The sequence below is a fragment of the Cervus canadensis genome, chromosome 4 (genome assembly GCF_019320065.1).
Source record: "Cervus canadensis isolate Bull #8, Minnesota chromosome 4, ASM1932006v1, whole genome shotgun sequence".
NCBI classification, from domain to species: domain Eukaryota; kingdom Metazoa; phylum Chordata; class Mammalia; order Artiodactyla; family Cervidae; genus Cervus; species Cervus canadensis.
Window position 1 is genome coordinate 61,003,324 of NC_057389.1, and position 21,286 is coordinate 61,024,609.

At 50.5% G+C, this 21,286-nt stretch overlaps 1 protein-coding gene across 5 annotated transcripts in view; it reads left to right on the forward strand.

Annotated features, from left to right (window-relative positions):
• TRPC7 (transient receptor potential cation channel subfamily C member 7) overlaps positions 1-15,182 on the forward strand; it is a 139,828-nt gene extending 124,646 nt beyond the window's left edge. For 4 of the 5 annotated variants that reach the window (XM_043465435.1, XM_043465437.1, XM_043465438.1 and 1 more), the window contains 4 exons: positions 4,439-4,660; positions 5,298-5,378; positions 12,278-12,353; positions 14,315-15,182. In XM_043465435.1, coding sequence (XP_043321370.1) covers positions 4,439-4,660; positions 5,298-5,378; positions 12,278-12,353; positions 14,315-14,484 — 549 coding nt within the window. In that variant the 3' untranslated portion in view covers positions 14,485-15,182. The remainder of the gene's footprint in view (positions 1-4,438; positions 4,661-5,297; positions 5,379-12,277; positions 12,354-14,314) is intronic. The other variant, XM_043465436.1, reaches the window with a different exon arrangement.
• Positions 15,183-21,286: the final 6,104 nt, after the last annotated feature.

Genomic DNA, 21,286 nt, shown 5'->3' on the forward strand with positions numbered 1-21,286 from the left:
AAAGTCAAGCTTCAGAGCAATGTATATATTGAACTCTCTTTACGTAGAAAGGCAGAAGGAAAACATATTCCTTTTTGATTGTAAAATCATTTGAAAAAGATAAATAAGCTGAAAGTGTGCACAAGAAGGGGAGTACTTTTGAGAGGTGGGGGTTGGAGGACAGGATAGCTGTAAACGCTTTTTCCTTAAACCTTTTCATGCTTAAAATCATATCACTGTTTACCTATTAAAAGTTAAATGAATAAACTCAACATTAAAACAAAATAAAATGCACTGATGCTTTTGATACAACAATTCCATGCAGAAATATGATTTTGCATAGATGTTCATTAAAAGAAAACCTTGGAAATAGCCCATCAACTTGTTTAAATAAACTGAGATAGCACAGACGTTAAAACACTGTTTATAAACAATATGACTTTTTTTGTGCTGACAGAGCAAATCTCTGTGATATTGTGAAATGAGAAAAACGCAAGCTGTAGAAAAATATCCCTGGGCAAATATCATTTACATAATAATACAGATATGCCTATGCAGAAAGCAAAGGTAGGAAATGGTACCCTTTGAGGAAGGGAGTGAAACAAGAAAGGAGTTTTCAAGGGGGACTTTCACATTTGCTTGGTATACCTCGGTACTTAAATCTCTTATAAGAAACAATTATTCATGTATAGAAAATAATTGATTGTCATGTATTAGTTTGCTAGGGCTCCCACAACAAAATATCACAGACTGGGTCGCTTAAATAACACAAAGTTATTCCCTCATAGCCCTGGAGGCTAGAAGGTCCAGGTCAAGCTACTGGCTTGGTTTCTTCTGAGGCCTCTCTTCAGCTTTCAGATGACTGCCTTCCTGCTACGTCCTCAGGGCCTTTCCTCCATGCGTCTCTTCTACTTACGATGACACCAGTCATGATGGATTGGGACGCCACCATTACAGTGTCATTTAACCTTAATTACCTCTTTAAAGACTCCCTTTCCAAATACAATCACATTCTAAGATACTGGTGCTTAGGGCTTCAACATATGGATCTTAGGGGGAAGCTTTGGTCCATAAACCTCCTCCAAAAAACAATATTCTATACAGTAGGAACAGCATGTACCAAGGCAGAGAGGGTCAAACAATGTGGTATACTTGACATTAGGCTTCCCAGGTGGCACAGTGGTAAAGAATTTTGCCTGTCAATGTAGGGGATGCAAGAGATGCAGGTTTGATCCTGGGGTCAGGAAGATCCCCTGGAGTAGGAAATGGCAACCCACTCCACTATTCTTGCCTGGGAAATCCCGTGGACAGAAGAGCCTGGCGGGCTACGGTCCTTGGGGTTGCACAGAGTCAGACACGACTGAGCATGCCTGTAATACTTGGCTCCGCGCTCAAGAGTGTAGACTGAACAAGGAAAAAAGACAAGAGGAGAGAGGAAGAGGTGAACCTGCGTGAAGCCTTAGTCTTAGCCCCCAGCTCTAACACCCCGGCCACCTACAGGAAAAGGCAGCACTGCATCAGCAGACAAACAACATATATACATAAGTGCTTTACACACTTGGTCACCTATGTGGATAATGAGCTGTTGCTAACTAACCTTCTTGGGCCTCAGCTTCCCCACGTGTCAGAAATCCCAGATGGTGCCTGGCATACGTGGGTCTCTAGAGCACCCGCCCCAGGTTTCTGCCCCATCCTGTGGAGCACATGGTGTGTTGGTCCAAATGAATATGGCATGGGAAGTCACGTGACTGGCAAGGGGGATACCCACTAGTTCGGGACAGGAGTGAGCAAGCCCATGGCTCGTGATGTCAAGTTATCCACCATAGGGTGGCGCCAGGAGACAGAGAGAGTGGACTGCAACCCACCCTCCCACTGGGCACTGGGCTTCTCCTTGTGGGGTGGGGGCGCACAGTCCCCACCCGCTCACCGCTGACTCCTGTACAAGGACACTGAGGACTGCAGCCGGGATGTGCCCGGGGTGTTCGTGGTCACACTGAACTTTGGTGGAGTAAACCCCTGTAAATCTGTAAATCCCTGCAGGAGAACTTATTTTTTCAATAGCTCTTGAGCATCTACATCTGAATCCACAGACGCGCCTGCCTCTGAGCCTGCTTCCACCCCCTCCATGGCCCTCCAGTGGGCAGACACGCCTTCCCCCCCTGAGCAGCGCCTCCCATGTCCCTGGGCCCCCAGCTCTCCCCTCCTCAGGAGCAGCCCTCCCTGCCTGCATCCTCACCCTCGCTTTCTCTATCTAATCCTTCCTGTCAGCATCTAAATGCATCTCTTGATCTTGAAAATAAAAAAAGTAACTACAAACAATCCTCCCTCCACCTCACTTTGCAGCTCTCAACCTCTTTCTCTCCTGCTCTTTATTGCCCACAAACAGCTGTTTATGCTTCTCACTGCCTCTCCACTAATTAACTGCTATTCTTCTCCACCCCAGCACACCCACACTTGACCTGGTTGAGAACTCCTCACCCTTTGGATCTCAGCATAAACACTAGCCTTTGGGGCAGCCCTTCCTGACTCCCAGGGGCAGACCCCCCTCCCCAGCATCTCCCCCAGCTGTCAGCCCAGATCTAGATACGAAGAGCTGATGAGTTAACACACTCATGTCACTGGCCAGGCTCTGTGTCCCAGGAGGTCATGTTTGCCAAACCCAGTGCTTCCCTAGCACAGGCCAGGCATACAGTAGGTGAACTGTAGGTCGGCACATAGGAGGAGGTTGGCTGAGTGACTAAAGGTTGAACACCAGGCACTGGGTTAAGCTATGGAGACACAAATAATATTTACTGAGAGTTTACTAAGTATTAATATCCAACATTGTTTTTCATGCATTGAATTCATGCATTCTTTAATTCCCATAACAGCCTGTGAAGTAGGTGTTACTGTCCTCATTTCATAGATGAGGAAATTGAGGCCCAGAGCAGTGAAGTCTCCTGCTATGGGGACACAGCTAGTAAGGAACAGAGGCAGGATTTGAACCCAGGCAGGCTTGGGAGCCTGTGCTCCCACCACCATATCACCCTTCCTCTCAGGTCGGGAGTCCCACCTACACCTCTCTGTCGTATGGCAGAGATCAGAAATGATCCTGCCCTCACAGAGCTTCCGGTCTAAAAGGCCTGTTCAGCATGTCCGCGTAGACCAGGCCAGGGGCTGATGGGGTCTCAGCAAAAGCAGACAAATTGGTCAAGCTTGCTGGTGGTGACCTTAATGCTCTCCTGGCATGCCAGCAGCCTCAGGTGGGACCTGGCTAGGCTCACAACCCCTTGAAGTGTACCCACTGCTCACGGAACACGTAATCAATGCCAACCCCAGGGCCATGGGAGGCCGGCAGTGTGATCACCCTGAGCAGAGGAGGAAGCCCAAGGCTACTACCTACATAACACAGCTGGTAACTGTCCAGGTGATCCCAAACCCCTAGCCTCAGGCTGGCCTCTTAGGACAGGGGCCCATGGAGCCAGGCCACCTATAGAGAACACACCCCCGCTAGCTCTCAGGGGGCCCACTCAGCATTCTGGCATTGACACCAAGTCCGAAGTAGCAGATCTGGGCTTTAAGTCTACCGCCACCACCAGGGATGAGCAGACTGCCTCTTGCCAGCTACATTCAGGTTTGCCCTTGAATTACATACGCTAGCTGTTGTTGTTCAGCCTCTAAGTCATGTCTGACTCTTCATGACCCCATGGACTGCAGCACACCAGGCCTCCCTGTCCCTCACTATCTCCTGGAGTCTGCCCAAGTTCTAGTCCATTGAATCAGTGATGCCATCCAACCGTCTCATCCTCTGTTGCCCCCTTCTTTCACCTTCAGTCTTTCCCAGCATCAAGTTCTTTTCCAGTGAGTCGGCTGCTTGCATCAAGTAGCCAAAGTACTGAAGCTTCAGCTTCATCATCAGTTCTTCCAATGAGTATTCAGGGTTGATTTCCATTAGGATTGACTGGTTTCATCTCCTTGCTGTCCAAAGGACTCTCAAGAGTCCTCTCCAGCACCATAGTTCAAAAGCATCAATTCTTCGGCTCTCTAGACCTATGCTAGACCTCTTAACATTGTTGGCAGCACTCTAATCCACTTTCTAGTAGGAAATACACAGTGATATCTAATATGGTAGCCACAAAACCACATGTACTGAGCACTCGAAACGTGGCCAGTCCAAACTGAGATGTGCTGTGAGTATAGATCACATGCCAATTTTGAAGACTTGGTATGTAAAGAAAATATAAACTATCTCATGAATCATTTCTCTAATGATTTCATGCTGAAATGATAACATTTTGGGTCTACTGCATTAAGTAAAATACATCACTGAAATTAATTTCATTTGTTTCATTTTACTTTTTATAATATGACTCCTAGAACATTTAAATGCCCCCACGGGGTCCACCTCTGTGGCTGATGGGGTGGGTCTGCTGGAGGGCGCTGCCTCTGATGGTGTGCTGTTGTTTTCCTCGCCCTGCAGGAAGATGCAGACGTGGAGTGGAAGTTTGCCCGAGCGAAGCTCTGGCTGTCTTATTTTGATGAAGGAAGAACTCTACCTGCTCCTTTTAATCTAGTGCCAAGTCCTAAATCATTTTATTATCTCATAATGAGAATCAAGATGTGCCTCATAAAACTCTGCAAATCTAAGGCCAAAAGCTGTGAAAATGACCTTGAAATGGGCATGCTGAATTCTAAATTCAGGGTAAGTAGCGTGGGGCTGGAGGGGCTGGAGGGGCAGCAGATGGGGGAGAGGGGAGCTGTGTGTCTTTGATTCACAGGATGCCCCTGAAACCAGGCAAGTCAGGAGCTCCGAGGAGGGACCCCGTGCTTTTCAGTCAGCTGGCACTTCAGCACAGCTGCAGCACCAGCAGGGGCCGCTAACCGGCCTCAGGGCCCCTCTGCCTGTTGGACTGGGCTGGGACCCCAGGGAGAGACTCCTTAGTGGACTCGAAAGCAGATAGCTCTCCCCAGAAAGTAGCTGGATTGTCCTTTGGGACACCTGGGAAGGGAGGCTCCCAGTCCATTATCTCCCCCTCCTGGAGATCCTCAATTGTTAGCATATTAAAAATCCCTGGGCAGTCACTCTAACTGAGTGCTCTGCAAACAAAGCTGACCAAACAGTAATTCTGTAACCCACGGACAACCTGCAGAGCCAGAGGCCCCAGGAAATATGTTCCAGGAAGCCAAGCCACAGTGGATACAGGGACCTCCTGGGGGGTCCTCATTTTAGAGGTAGCCCCCTATGCAGGTGCTATTTGAGTCTTACCGTGTAGGTATGTATTAAGTATTATGTAATATGTATCACATACTATGTATATTGGTGTTTTTTTTTTCCCCAGAAGACTCGATACCAGGCTGGCATGAGGAATTCTGAAAGCCTGACAGCAAATAACACTTACAGCAAGCCCACCAGATACCAGGTAAGCACCCCTTTCCCAGGTACAGGCAGAAGTGGACTCCGTTAAGACACCAGTATCGTCAAAGGGCTGAGTCATTCCCCCTAGAACACAGCTTCATTCCTTCCTGCAGTCAACATTTATTTATATGCCAGGCACCGTGCTGCTTCCTAAGGATACAGACAAGGTTCCTATCTCAGTGGCACTTCCAGACATAGAGGGAGAGACACTATGGATCAGTAAACATGCAATTAAATATGTAACTTCAAATTGATCAAAGTGCCAAGATGGAAAAACTCAGGTGCAAAAATGGAGAAAACCAGGGAGCCCCTGCTTCCACGTGGTTAGAAGTTGCGTCTTTAAGGAGAGGACAGCTAGCTAAGACCCCATAGATGAGAAAGAGGCAACCACAGGGGGCCTTTCAGGCAGAGGAAAAGCGCAAGCCAAGGCCAGAGGGGAGAGGCCTGGCAGGTCGAGAGCCAAGCTGCTGGAGCTCAACGAGCAGTGGGGGAGGGGAAGGCGATGAGGTCAGAGTTCAAATCTGGACCAAAGCAAGGTCAGGGTGTGGGTTTTACTCTGAGGTATCTAGGAAGGCAGTGGGAGGAGTTTAACTTGGGGGAGGGAGAAGATGATACAATTTTATTTATGCTTTAAGAAGACTACCTATCTGCTATAATGAGAAGAGACCAGTGGGGACAAGAGTGGAAGCAAGGAGACCAGGGAGGAAGATATGGTCCAGGCACAAGAGATTGGTGACTTGAAATGTAAGAAGGGTGATGGAGAAAGGCTGACTGGCTCAGTATACATTCTGGATGGATTGCCAAAGGGACAGGATGCAAACCAATAGGCATGGGGTAGGGAGATGCAGGCACCGCGGCGGCTCCCAGGTGGGCATCGATGTCTTCAGTAGGCACTTGACCTTAGACTGCCAGCCTGCACATGGTCATTATAAAAATTAGGAGGTCTTTTATGCCTGCAGATCTCGCTTTGCTTTAGAAATTAATGCAATCTCTGTATCAGTTTGAGTCAGTCAGTGATAAATGGTCACTACAGGTTATTGATTATAAAAGTGCAGGCCATCCTCTTCCTGCTTTCCCACCCCTGATGACCAGAGGTTTTATCCACACTGACCATTTCCTATCAGATCTAAATCTGACGCTGTCCTGAGTCTTCCTTGGGGCCAAGGTGATATGTCCCTGGTGCCAGCATCCCCCGAGGGAGCCATTACAGACTCAGCATCTTCCAGACCCAGATCTCTAATTGAATCTCCATCCGTATTTCAGAAGATAACTCTGCAGTTAGGAGGAGTTAAGTGTACAATTAAGAAATGGCTCATCCCTCGTAGTACTTATAGTTTTATCGGATGACATGGGCTAAAAAATTGGCAAAGGGCAAATCTTGTATTGATTTAATTGTGTGCTAAATTGGACCTGCCCAGCGTGATCAGCTTTGAGTTTATTTTATAGGACAAATCCTTCAGTCAGGGAAAGGATTTATATTTATTTGCTTCTTAGAGAGAAGTAGAGATTATCTGTGCCATGGAAAAGATAGAAAACCATAATGGGTTAGGGGCAGATGTCTCCTGGGTTTTGAGCACAATCAGCAGCTGCAATCAAGGAAGACAGCTGCTGTGGTCAATGTCCTACAGCCAGATGAATCCTTTGTGAAGGGAACCATGCTCCACGGTGGTCTTGAGCAATCCCTATTCTGTCTTCCATCGTTACTGGCCGAGTCCCCGCAACCTTGTCTCCCCCAGAGCTTCCTGCTGCGATGATATGGATTGGATTAGCCTGTTTGCAGCTTCAGGCTAACTGACAGTCTGGGAAAGCAGGTCCACCCTCTACCTTTCGAATCCATCAAGAAAAGCCTGGGGCAACTTACTCAGATCGTTGTCACCCAAAAGAAGACAGAGAAACTGGAAGACAGAAAAACTGGGCCCGTGGGCATCAGAGGGAGTGGGCTGAGAGGAGAGCAGACGGAGCATTTGTACATTTGCACTTTGCTCAGCCCTTCAAGGTCAGGTCTGGGCATCTTCCTGCGCCAACATCTGCTCAAATAGGAGTAAACCTTGAGCCAGCACAGGCGGACAGCTGGGAGCAGGCTAGACATGAGAGCACGTATAATCTCACACATGCCTGTGAGACAGGCAGGACCTGTAACCCCACTGGACACACAAGGGACCTCAGTCACCCGGCGGGTTAAAGTGAGGTCTGTCTGCACCGCGCCACACAGCCCGGCAGGAGACCCTTGGCGCTCTTTGTAGCGTCACACCCAGGCCTCCCTGGAACCTGCCCTGTCTCTGTCTGACAGGCCCGGGGAAGAGGTCTGTCTGAGCCTGAGGGAAGGAAGTGAGGAACAGAAGGCGCTTTTGCTATCACAGGGCAGCAACCATCACAGAAGGAAGGACTGGGCAGGGATCTAAAAATGGCTCAGCCTTTTTCTTGAGCCCACTGGTGGCCTTCCACGCTGCACTGCTTTCCTCCCAAAGCATCTTTCAAAAATGCCAAGAAATTGTGAGAAGCCCAATTCACTCCCTTTTTCGCACCATGCAGGCTGCACCCAGAGCCTCCTTCTCATGGAGCACATATGCTATCAGCCTCTCACTGTCGAGGTGCTGAGACATTCTGGAGCAATCCCAACAAGATAAAAGCCCTATTGTTGATATGCATGTTAGTTGTTAAGCTTGTTTCCCTTGTGTCTCTAGTGGATCTGCTTGGTTGCTCAAACTTAGAATGTTGTTGTTCAGCCGCTCAGTTGTGTCTGACTCTTTGCAACCCCATGGACTGCAGCACCCCAGGCTTCCCTGTCCTTCACCATCTCCCAGAGCTTGCTCAAACTCATGTCCATTGAGTCAGTGATGCCACCCAACCATCTCATCCTCTGTTGTTCCCTTCTCCTTCTGCCTTCAATCTTTCCCAGCATCGGGGTCTTTTCTAAAGAATTGGCTCTTTGCATCAGGTGGCCAAAGCATTGGAGCTTCTTCAGCATCAGTCCTTCTAATGAGTAGTCAGAATTGATTTCCTTTAGGATTGACTGGTTTGATCTCCTTGCAGTCCAAGATGTTGGGTGTTTAAGCTTCCCAACACTTCAGCTTTTCAGGGTTCTCCATTATAAGGGAAGACAGTTCCTCCAGATCTCAGAGGTTCTCTGTGCTTTGCTTTTCTTAGGCTTCCAGGGGTCTGAATTGTTATTTTTTGCAAAATTGGTTCCTTGTTTTTGTAATTTTTTTTTCCCAATCTGGGTTCTGTGGACCTGAGACCAAACAATGGAACAAAACCATGATGCCAGCAAAATGGCCAAAATGTGTTTCCTATCATAGCTACACTTGACCTGATGAACATGTATCCCCCTGTTGGGGTATGTACACTTCATATCCTCACTCTCTGAGGGTGCATCTCCTTCAGGGGCAAAGCAAATAAACCGTGTCCCAACCAAACTGTAAAATCCAGGCATAGTCCATCACTGAAATAATTCTTTATGATGCAATCCCTTCCCCTAAAACCCAGTGGGCATCCTCCTTCTTGCTTTCTCGATGACCTTTTCTGCAGAGATCAAAGCCAACAGGTTAGACAGCTTGCCAATGCTGATTTCTTCTCTCCTGGGGTCTCCTAAACCCCAGTTTAACACATGACTTGTCCTGTGATCCATTTTGTCCACTTTCTTCCAAATGTTCCTCAATTCCTCTGCTCCTGGGCAGCAGCATTACTTCTCCTCTCTGGCTGCTGCTGGGCTTGACACCTTCTGCGTGCATGTCCTCTTCCTTGTCTCTGTCCTCAGCTTCCCTGGCTGCACCGAGCGGTCCCTCCCACTCCCTGGACACCAGCAGTGGCCACCTGGCTCTCGGACTCTGGGCCAGAGAACTGTGTGCCTCTCTTCTGGGACGTGGGCCTCGATGTCACAAGCATTCTTATCCACTAGGTACCTCAGTATTAGTTATTTTGCCTGAATAAGATCACTAGATATAGTCATCTCCAGTCCTTGCTAAGTGCATCAGGGCAGAGCAGGTCAAGCTGGCATCGACAGGGACATATTAGTGTGGGGAAGGTTTATTATCTCTGCGAAGTGAAAACTCCTCGGAAGGTAAGCAGGAGGGAGCAGAAACTCATGCCAGAGGACCATGCTTTTCCCCCACATAGTGAAAGAGGGGAGGCTTCTGATGTCCATCTTTTCTGCAGACAAAGATCCTCTGTAGCAGCCATGTTAAAGAGAACTTTGGGCATTTTTCTAACCATTTCAGACTTCCTGGGGATGAGACTGCTGCAGATCCCAGGTTGTCTAACACACATATGCCAGAGGGGAGGCTAGGTCCTCATCAGGGCATGAAGTCTCTTAGCACCTGAAAGGCGGTCACACTGGTGTCCCCGAAGGTGCCTGTCACTCCTGGAGTGAACTGGGCAGCAGAGGAAGGTTAAAGGGTCCGGGCATGTCTGCCATGCTCACGTAATCCTGCTTCCACGTTAAACCTCTAACATCCTCGTCTGTAATGAGAGGCTTAGAAGCAAACCCTTGCTGCTCTCCCCATGGAGATGCAGGTCTGCAGAAACCACAGTTCAGATCAAGTCTGCCAGGGTTCATGCCTGGGCCGTGGGCATTCAGGACGATGCTTTACCAGTCACTCTCTTCTGCGGGATAGTGATCCATTCTCTGAAAACTAGCTGAGGCCTCTTCTTGCTCAAAAGACTCTGTGCCTTGTTAAAGGATAAACTGGCACCGAGAAGTGGTCCAAACCCCATGAGACCAATGGGAGCCTGTCTCCTGCATCTCACCTCTGAAACCATTATGTATTTAGTCTTTTCCTGAAGCTTGAACAAAGCCCCAACTTTGGTTTCCATTTTTGTAAATCCCAGATCTGCCACTTCCCAGCTGTATGAGCTTGGAGAAGTCACCTCTCTCTCTGAGCATCGTGACCTCCTCTGTACAGAGATGACAACCCCCGTCTCCTCTGGTTTCTGGGAGGGTTCCATGAGGTCATTTTGTCAAGGAGGCCAACACAGCTTCTGGACTGTAGGAGACTCAATACATTTGTATTTATAGTAAATACATACTATGAAATTTTTAAATGATCAGCTTAATCACATTGCACTAAAACAGTGTGCACATGAAGCCAGGAAGTTGGTTACCATCATAGCTATGAACGCGTTCCACTCAGCTCCATCCCAGAAAAGGGAGCTCTTCACTTCCATCTCTGGCTTATAATCTTACATTGTAAATAAATAGTCTCTTTAACTGACAGATTCAGAAATGGATGGGTCTCAAGTTCTTGAGGTTTTTTCTTTAAAATGACAACAAACTTTAACTATGGATAGATCCCCTGGTCTTGTGTAAGCCTGAAAGTCTGCAGTAGAATATTTCCAAATTCCTTATTCAGTAAGAGTGTTAGATACTTGGGTGTCTGGTTTGTTGGTTTTATCCCCCCATGAGAACTTGGCTCAGGACAAAGTTTATTTTGTTTCTGTTGCTCCAATTCAAAGTGAAAAGAGCATCACTGACTCCCACGAAAGGCATAGATTCTTAAAACTCAGGTAACCTGCCTCATTGACTACAAGAGTGTCAGTGAGCAATCTGGCATTGCAGTTGAACCACCATCAGGGCAAGACCCAGGCCTCTCAGAGAAGGAGCAGCATGAAGGCAACTCATTACATAAATGTGCAGCCTGAAATTAGAAGCTGACTCAAACCACAGCGCCCAGCAGACCTCCAGTGGGGGGCTAGGAGGGGCCCCCATGAGCTCTCAGAGCTCAGTGGGAACAGCCTTTCCTGGGGCCGAGTGAACCATGGCATCACAGCTAGAGATGCCCCCTTGGCGAGGTCACTACCTTTAAAGGCCCTGTAGGCGCCACCAGTTGGTGATAATATTAATGCATTCAATCCCCCAGCTCTCTGCATCCTGGAAGCTCACTTCTCTTTTACTTGCAAGCAGCTTTGTCCTGAGCCCATGTCAGAGAGGACTTAACCACCTGCTTGACCTCACACAGCAAAGCTGAGGACAGAATGCAGGGCCCTTCAACCTAGCAAGTGCCAGCTCTATCCCCTCAGTCCTCAGGGTGAGCAGGTAAGCGGAAGGGATACTGAGGAGCTGGGAATCCCCCTCTGCGGTGCTGCTGGGCTCCTACAGATTCAGACGGCTCGGCCACAAGAATATTTTTAAATCCTGCAATTCCGCAGTAACCCTGGAACGACTAGCTGGCAGAATCCAAAGTTCACCTCCTGCGGTCTTTCTTACACTTGGCTCTATTCTTGGTGGCTCTTCAGTGTTTGTTCCTGCCTCCTTTGCTGAAAGGATCTGGTATCTGCATAATAAGTAGGACCTCCAGTGTGACTCCCGACTGTTGGGCAGGCGGTGAGATTTCAGGGAAGCGGGATCTTGGCAAAACCTCCCAAGGCTCGGCTGTATCTGTCTCTGCCTCTGGTAGGAATTTTCCAAAGTACAGTGGACTGGTCCTCCATGCCTGTTCCTGACTATGGGCTCAGTGAACCTCTTCTCCTGCATAGCAGCTCCATGGGAGACAGTTCTACCTGGGCTGGCCTGCTAGGACTTTCTTACTCCCCCAGTTTGCATCGGTTGTTGAAATCAGGCCCAGAGAAGAGGGCATGATGGGCTAAGGTCACAAGGGGCAGGGGAGAGTCAGGCTGAGGACCCTCAAACAGTGCACGTGGATCTCAGGTGTTTCTGTCTCTCTTCGTGGCTGGACCTCCTGCCACTGCGAGTATCCCGTTCTTACATTCGGGCTCAGGTGCTACTGAATCCAGAGAGACTGGAACCTCCCCATTAGTCAGGTCACTCCTCAAGAGCGAGGCATCAGGCAAGGGAGGGTCCCCAACTCTGCCAGGCACTCCGCAGGAGGGAGAAGTCACGCCTACAGGATGCAAGCTGCTTCTGTGCTTGGCTGGGCTGTTTGATCCCTCCCTGTGCTCATGTTTCAGAAAATCATGAAACGGCTCATAAAAAGATACGTCCTGAAGGCCCAGGTGGACAGAGAAAATGATGAAGTCAATGAAGGTAAGCGACTGGATCTGCTTCCTGGAGGACGGAAGCCAGATGTGGTCTCACCGAGCCTGCAAAGTCAAGGTATCGGCGGCAGGGCTCAGTCCCTGGCTGGAGACCCTGGAGAGCCTCACTGGAGGTGTTGGCAGAATAATGCAGGGGAACACAGTTGCAGGACTGGGGTCTCTGTTCCCTGGCTGGTCGCCAGCTGGGGCTGCCCTTAGCTCTGACCACAGAGCCCTCCACCTCAGCACCAGCACCAGGACGTGGAGCCCTAATCACAGAATGGTTCTGCCTCCCCAGTCACGGCTGACACAAGTCACCTCCTGTCCCTTGAGCTCAGAACAGCCCTGAGCTCCTCATCCCCAGAGCACACCGACAGGCAGACCTAGACAGCCCCGGTTCTGGCTGGCTCCATCCTATCTCACATCCTGGCTCTCAGAAGCTACCAACCAGCAGTTTCTCAAAGAATTCCTTCCACCCCCTCAGAAGTGCTTGCTATAAAAGCGGATCCAGAGCTCCCCCGCCCCCAGGCCTAATAAATCAGCATGGCCTGGGCGTCTGCCTGTGATACAAGTACTAGGCATTCTAGTACCAGGCATTCATTCTGACGCACGCTGAAGTTTGCCAACTACATTATTTTCACTGTTTGGGTTATTTTCCAGTCTATTTTAAGCAGCTACTCTTAAGTGAAAAGCGAATTACCATACACCAGGTAATTAATCTTCATGAGACACCTGGGACAAATATTTGCTACCTTCCAAGAGTGAAGGTACCAAGTCTTTCCCTCGCCAGGGTCCCAGGGGCCTCTGGAAGGAGCCTAGTCATTTAGTGACCCTCTGCTTCATCCTGGGACATCACTGTGCAGCCTCAAGATCAGCAATGACCGAACAACCCCTGGGCTGACACTGTCTAGGAGCTGAGCAGCAGCCCATGTGTCCACCCTACTGTTGGGTCTCAAATAAAACACAGCCGGGTACCATGGCAGCCAGCCCTCTGAAGTGTGTAACGTGACTGACAGGAATGTAACTGATTAGAGAAGGTGGGGCTGTCCAGGTTTCATGCCATGGGGATCACAGCATGAAACTAGGGCTTAGTGAAGCCCCCATGAAAACAAGAGCTGTATGCCTTTGTCAAAACTGGCCAGACTATAGCTTTAAGACTTCTGCATCTTCTGTGTGTCAGGCATACTTGGAAAATAGGTATGGCTAATGTGTCCCCCGGCAGTGGACTCCCACTTGAGTCAAGAGTTAAGTCCAGTATCTCCCAAACCAGGCAAGAACCTTTCAACCCCACTTTGTGGTGAATGAGAAGATTCCCACAGCCCAGGCCCATGTGGACCTTTAACCACATGGCTCACTGTGGAAATGAGTGGAAAACCCTACCTAGTGGCCCCGCGCCATAGAAGGAGGTGGCGGCAGGCCTGCCGTGGTGCTCCAGTGAGGCATGCTGCTTGCATGATCTGGGCAGACCCTGGTGCTGCGAGGCTGCCTGGCTCCATAGCCATGGCCACTGATCAGCCGAGCTGATTCCCTCAGATGCCTGGGAGTTCCTCCTCCCTGCAAATAATGATGACAAGACAAAACATGAAGCATGATGAGAAAGAAATGTTAAAATTAACAAGGGTGCCGCTCAGAGTCTTAAAATCTGCCTTTAATGGCTCCAAGACCAACGTTCTATCATGATAAAATAGGTGCAAGCAGTTCACCCTGATCTTGATTCCTCTGTCTACCTCAAACCCTTCAGGGAGAGCTTGACCAGGAATGGGAGAAGGGTCTTCAGCGGACAAATATGTCCTTTAGTGGGAGGAACTGGGTGGGATTTAGGTCGAAACAGACCTCCCGTCGCCTCACCTCCACCCTGGGGGGCTGGATCAGTAGCCTGACATTCTGCTGGAAGAAGGCAAGCCTCAACTGCCTCTAGGGTGAGCCCCTTCTGCAGGCTCATACTCACCGAAATCTCCTCTGTCCTTGCAGGCGAACTGAAGGAAATCAAGCAAGATATCTCCAGCCTGCGCTACGAGCTCCTTGAAGAGAAATCTCAAGCTACCGGAGAGCTGGCCGACCTCATCCAACAACTCAGTGAGAAGTTTGGGAAGAACTTAAACAAAGACCACCTGCGGGTGAACAAGGGCAAAGACATTTAGCAGCCTGCATCCATCGGTACCTGTGACTTCTACCAGCATTCCAAGGCCAGGTGGGATGCCCTGGCCACCAGCCCTGGTGGGGAGGGGTCCTGGCCCACTCCTCTAGGACTCTAAGGGGACCCACTGGCTCCGTCCTGACCAGCCTTGCTGGCATCTGCAGCCCAGTGGCCTGCCTGGACCCAGAATGATCGTGAATCTAGGCTGTTGGGTGAGAAACTCGACCACAGGAGGAATGGAGGAAGTGGCCCCCTGACACGTGGGGACACCTTCAGTCCAGTCATAGGGGCATATGTCCCAATGGCCAGCGCAGGAAAAGGCCATCTCGGATGCACGCTCGTGCCCTCCCACCGCACACAGACCGCCGTGCTGTCTGCGTGCAAGAAGACAAACCACCTCACCCCACACACCCCTGCTCACTCCCTCCCCTGACCCACACACCCAGAAGAACCGGGCGGTGACCTGTGATCTATTCTTAAGTGCCAGATGAGAACACAGATAGCCTACTAGCAAAATAGTTCTATTTGTTTATATTAAAAAAAAAAAAAAGTTTAAAAATCCTAAATCAAAAATTGTACTGTAGGTAGCACTGTTCAGAGAACAACAACAAAATCCAAATGATGTATTTTTACCTTTATGAAAATTATCTTGTATTTACTATTTTTACCTGAAATGGAAAGAAATAAAATTACCTCATAATAGCCCGGGGAGACTCTGGGGATGCACTGCCCTCCCGCTGTCTGGCGTCCTCTCTGGAGGCGGCCTTGGGCGTCCACAGAGCGGGGCTGCCCTGGAGAGAGAATGAGCAGGTGAGAGGGGGGCAATCCCAGGGGAGTCATGCAGCCAGGAACCCCACCACCAAGCATCTCTTCCTGTCCCCAGACCTAGTGACCTCCAAGCTCGCCGAGGTCAGGAAGGAGACAAAGGAAATGATGAGGAAAGTGGAACAATCTCCCCCACCCCACCTCTCACCCTCTCCCCTTGAGTGGCAGGGGAGGGGATCTGGGTGAAAGGAGCCCAAATCTTTCTAAAGGGACCTGATGTGTGAGTAAAGACAGTAGCCACCAGAGGGCGCCCCGGTCCTGAGCAACGCCCAGTCTGAGCTGGCTGGAGAAGATGCCGCTGGGCGGGAAGAATCACTTACTAATAACACCAGCTGGTTGTATTGAGTGAGCACTTGCTGAGTACCAGGCATTGTGCTGAGGACTCTGCAGGCATCCGTCCACTGAACCCTCACAACAACCCTATGAAGAGGAAGAGGATCAAGGTCTCAAATTCAGATGCCTTGCAGATACCCCGGGTGTGTGTATACGTGTGTGACTATGAATGTTTCCTATATGTATACGTATGAGGGGCTTGTGTTCTGTGATATGCAGTATATCTTCAGAGATAAACTGTTTACTTATTCCTGCTCTAAAAACAATGCAGACCAAATGGTGTGATAGAGAGAACTGAAATAGTTCCAGCATTGAGGTGTCAGGGAGAGGCTGTGACAAGCCAGACATCCACAGCCTACCTCAAGTGGGCGTGGACACCCAGCCCAGCTAATTGTTGCCATAAGGAATAACAGGCCCAGTTTTGCTAAATCGTCCCCATTTCTAAGGGGCTGGGGGGTGGGGGGAGAGAAAGGTTACATTTGTTGCGCCTTGGCAGCCAACATGGGTGACTAGAGAAGCTGTCCTGAAATGTGACTCCAACCCAGGCCTTCCAGGCAAGAAAACCCTCAGCAAGAGGATACACAGGCACCCAACAGGGACCAGGGTTATCTGTGTGTGCAGGGGCCCTTACAGACATAAACTCCGCTCCAGGAGTTTTCTACCTGGGGGCCATGTGAGGTCTGTGAATGGACTTCAAAGAATCTGCCAGTCCTGAAGTTCCCATCAAATCAGGAGCTTGTCTTTGTGATGTGTGTCGTTATGGAGAGAATACCTGAGGTTTTTCTCAAATGCTCATCCCTAGCCCTCAAGGCCTGCAGATGAGGACTGAATCCCTTCAGTAGAATTTCCCAAGTCCCCAGACAAGTACCAAGGATGGGGCATGTGTGTGTCCAGAGGAGGATACATAAATTACTCTTCCCACAAAGCACATCAGCCTCCCAACTGCGGGTACAAATGACCAACACTTTCAGGGACGATTTCCTTTCAGATACTGCACAGATTGACTTCAAAATGCTAATCAACATTTTAAGATGCATTATGCAATTTCCCTATCTGCCTTCTACCAGCAACAGCCAGCAACCCCATTTTCAAATCCTGGGATGCCCTTTTCCTATCAAACCTAAGTCTCCAATGTGCCCCTTCGGGAGATAAAAGGAAAACAAGCCCCACTGAGTAATTGAAAACTGGGAAGGAAAACTAGCAGCACCCGTTAGGCTTTGGCTGCCACGTCTGGGGGTGATGGTAATCCAGGAACGGATTTGTGGCTGCCAGAGGAGAGATTCAATGGACCCAACTGATTCGTAGGGGCGAGGGGTGGGGGAGGGCCATCTCTTACATGGAAGGCTGTTGGGGAGGCCTGGGAACCAAGGGCTGGCGGAGCCATCAACCCGGAGCCAGGTGCAGGCGTGCAGTGGTTTTCCAGGCACTGACAACTTCCCTCACTTTCCCCCAGTTCCTTGGCTCCTATGGAGCTAGCCAGGCAGGAGAAGCAGCTCTTGGAAAAATGAAACAGGAGGCAGAAGAATGGAGTCTGAGAAGGGCACAGGGACAGAGAGGAGAAGAAAGAAACCAAAAGCCCCTAGACTCACCCTTCCCAAAGTGCCCGACCCGTCCCTGTGCAGCCCGCTGCACTTCTGTCAGTTGTGACTTCAGATTTCTGTGACTTTAGTGTATGCTTGTAACCTGAGCATGTGGGGCTCGGGAGACGTAGCCCTGTCCAGGCTTCCGGGTAACCAGTGGTTAAGCAGCAAGTTCTCCAGCAACTTGTCACCATCTGATGGTTGCTAGTAGGACGTGACAGATCCTAGTAACATTTCCTGGGCAAAAACCCGCAATTAGTGTCCAAAGCTATTCCTGAAGGACAAGAGCTCACACACTTGAGAAAGCACAGCCGGCCCCCTCTGCCCATCACAGAGCATCTCCCCCCGTCCCACTGAGGCCCCGGAGATGAAAAACTGGCCAGTAGAGCTCAGACCCGGGGAGACTCCCTAACACGGGTGTGACTCTGCAGAAGTTGCTCCCAGCAGCCCCGGGCTTGGGGAGCCCCTGACAAGACACCTTCAGGTCTGCTTGCCTGGGGGAGGCTGAGACACCTTGTCCCACTCAGTGTCTGGTTAAAAATAAGCAGCAGCCCCAGAGCCTGTCACTCCTCAAAGTGTTCATTAATGCTTATGTAAAGGGTAGAGCTCAGGCTCCTGGAGGCTGACAGGAGTTCTGATTCCACTGGGGCAGGGAGGCCACGCCCCATTCTATGTTTATCCCATCTTGTCCCCTCATCCCTTGAAGGGTGAACTAGTAGAGGGAAGGGACTCTAGGAGGAGCACCCGGATGTCAATCAGCCCAGGCTGCTTAACCAAAGAGCAAAGCCCCTTCCACCCTCCCTGCAGACACAGCAAGCTCCCCAGGTCCCCCACCTCCTCCCTGCCTGGGAGCAGAGGCTGCCTCGCTGGCTCTTCCTGGAGAAATGCCCCAGCTTTCTCCCTCAGCTTCCCCACCACAGTCAAGCCACAGGGATGGCCCATGACCTGCATTTTAGGGAGAAAATGACAGGAGAAAAAAAAAAGAAAGGTGTCCAGGGCTTGGGCTCCCAAAGGCCTGAGTCTTTAAAGAAAAGAGAGGATTGAAGGAAGAATAAAAAATTTGAAAGAAGTGGTATTTGAGGAGTCAGGACTCTTCCTCATCCAGAAGGGTCGTGAGAGGGACGGAGGGGAGGGTCTGAGAGCTGAGAGGCTGAGGCAGCTTGGCCCTGTCTGTGGAGGACAAGTTGGCTGTAGAGATGGGATTACAGCCGGAAGGCCATGCCCTTGCCCACCTGCCCCACCTGGGCATCCAGGGAGGCAGGAGGAGGAGGGGCAAGGACGGGGCTCCCCTGGGCAAGCAAGACAGGGAGGAGGGCACTCTCACTATAGTATGATTAAAAAGTGTGGATTCCACAGCCTCAGAGCATCTGCATCAGGTATAACTGGACCCAGCAGCCCATCAGCTGTGCCCGCTGACAGGCGAGGCCGTGGTCCCATGGCACTGATCCTACACACCCCCAGGCCAATGGCCTGCCTATCCCTGCAGTGCACTGGAGAAGCAGAAGGCCAAAGAAGCCCTCATATATCCAAAGACAAGCATGCCAGGACCCATTCAGGCGTCTGGGTGCAGACTCAGCACTCACAGTACACGCAGCTTCTAACTGAGCCCCTTCCACATAACCACCTCCAGGGCCCCATGTGCTGGCGGGTAAGGGTGAGGAAGGGGGGCAGGCAGATGCATGGCAGGGGAGGGCAGGGTCGTGCAGGCTTCGTACTGGCTGTGACCCCCTCTTTGGCTGGAAGCAGATCTCACCCTAACCTCAACCCAACCCACCAGAGGACCCTGTGCCCCTGAATCCAACACAGCCCCGAGCAAGGCAATCACACTCCTGCCCTGAGATGGCTATCCATGTGCAGCCCCGAGCAGGGCGATCACACGCCTGCCTTGACACTGATATCCGTGTGCAGCCCCGAGCAGGCAATCACATGCCTGCCTTGACACTGGTATCCATGTGCAGCCCCGAGCAGGGCGATCACACACCTGCCCTGAGATGGCTATCCGTGTGCAGCCCCGAGCAGGGCGATCACACACCTGCCTTGACACTGGTATCCGTGTGCACCCTAGGAAGGAGAGCTCCTTTTTCCCAGTAAGGTTGCTGAACAGGAGAATGTGAATCTGGGACTCCGGTAGACACTTCTCCCCCCACACAGAGACAGGCTGTCTGCCGGCGAGGTCAGAGATGAGAAATTAAGGAGATGGAAGAAGTAGAGGTCAGAAGGAGCTGGGAGAGAAGAGAAAAAAAGAGGGAAGGGAGGAGAGGAAAGGTGGAGAGCGGAGCTATGCCACATTCTAGCCCTGATGCCCTCTTCCTGTAGCTTTTCCTACACCTGGGGGCCTGTTCCAGGAGCCTTCTCAGCTTTGTGCATGGGTGGTTAGCTGCTCAGTCATGTCCAACTCTCTGCGACTTTATGGACTGTAACCCTCCACACTCCTCTGTCCATGAGATTCTCTGTGGAAGAATACTGGAGTGGGTTGCCATTTCCTACCCCCGGGGCTCTTCCCGACCCAGGGATCCAAACTGGGTCTCTTGCATTACAGGTGGACTCTTTACCACCTGAGCCCTTTGGTGCCATATAAAGTCCCATTTTTGTTGAGGCCAGTTTGCATTGGGTTTCTGGGTGTTATTTACATCCTCAGAATCCTGATAAACACAGAAAGAACTCTATGATGTAGTTGTCCCACCCTCCCCCCAGGGCTGTTTTGCAATTCTGCAGTTAGAGGAGCAAGGGCCAGAAACTACCAGGATTGTTCCTCTTGAGACTCTGTGACGCTCTGGACAGTGGGTGATGGCATCAGGCTGGCTAAACTCTTCAAGAGTGAAACCCCAAGACGCTGGATCTACTGGCTGCTCTGGTGGCCAGGAGATGGGTGCAACTCAGGACTGGGAGAGGACCCATTTCTCTGCTCTGCCCAGGCTTTGCTCTGGAAGGATCCAGAATTGATACCCTGGGCACTTCTGTGGTGGACAGTGGCCCCAGTGGGGCACCTCTCAACAGCTTTGCCAGAAGTGCATAGTGGGGAGGCCAAGCGGGGAGGGCAAAGCAGAAAGGGAGACAAGGGAGAAGAGACGGTGACTACAGTTATCACCCTTGTCTGGGAGGCAGTTACCACTCAGACCCGCAAATAACCAGCAAACAGTTTGAGGATGACCAATTTGTAGCTGACGAGGTTCCTGCTGTAAATAGGAAATGTAGCTTTATTTGTAGGTACAGGCTGGTGAAGTGGACACTCGAGTGACATAGGCATCAATACCACTGAATATTGGACGTGGGGGACCGGCCCTGCTTGCGGCGAGCTTAGATCATGGAGAGTAGCATGAAGCCCAGCATCTGTACCGGTGAGAGGTTTTGGACCGGTGGTGCCGGGGGAGCAGTGGCCACCCCAGACCCCAGCTGGGTCAGTCTCCTTGAGGGAGGAAGTAACTCCTGATCATTTCAGTGAGAGAACAGAGCAGAGCCGCAGGGTTTCATTCTCAGCTCAAATCAATCACAAGACAGCCACTCCAGCAAAGTAGAGTCTCTGGCGGCTCCCCAGCCTGCCAAACTAAATTAGAAGCCCCCAAGGCCTGTGCAGCCTGGCTGAAGGTGAATATTCTGGGGGAAACACACACACACACACACACACACACACACACACACCTAGTTGCTTTTTCAGATGCGTCTTCACGTAAAGGCGCTCCCAGCATCATCACTGTCACCAGCACCGTGAACAGAATTTGCATTTGGGGCCTCGGCAAAGGCCCTGGGTCTGGGGGCCAGAGTGTCTTGTGACGACCCCCTCCACTTCTGAGCCTCCAGGTCCCCGGGCACCAGCTCAGAGCTGAACGACTCCCACTGTGCTGAGGCTGCAAGGGGAAGGCTGGTACGGATCAGTATTCTAGTCACTCTGGACACATCCTCAGTTTTTCTCCCAAAGGGTAGAAATGCCATTTTGCTGATTCTTAAAGACCTTCCCATCTGTCCTCTCCCTGCATACATATGACATGAAAGAGTCAGCCTGAGGTGAAACAGAAGGGACCTCTTCCAGAAAACAGAGCTGCTGGTTTAAGACAAAAGCACAGAAAATGA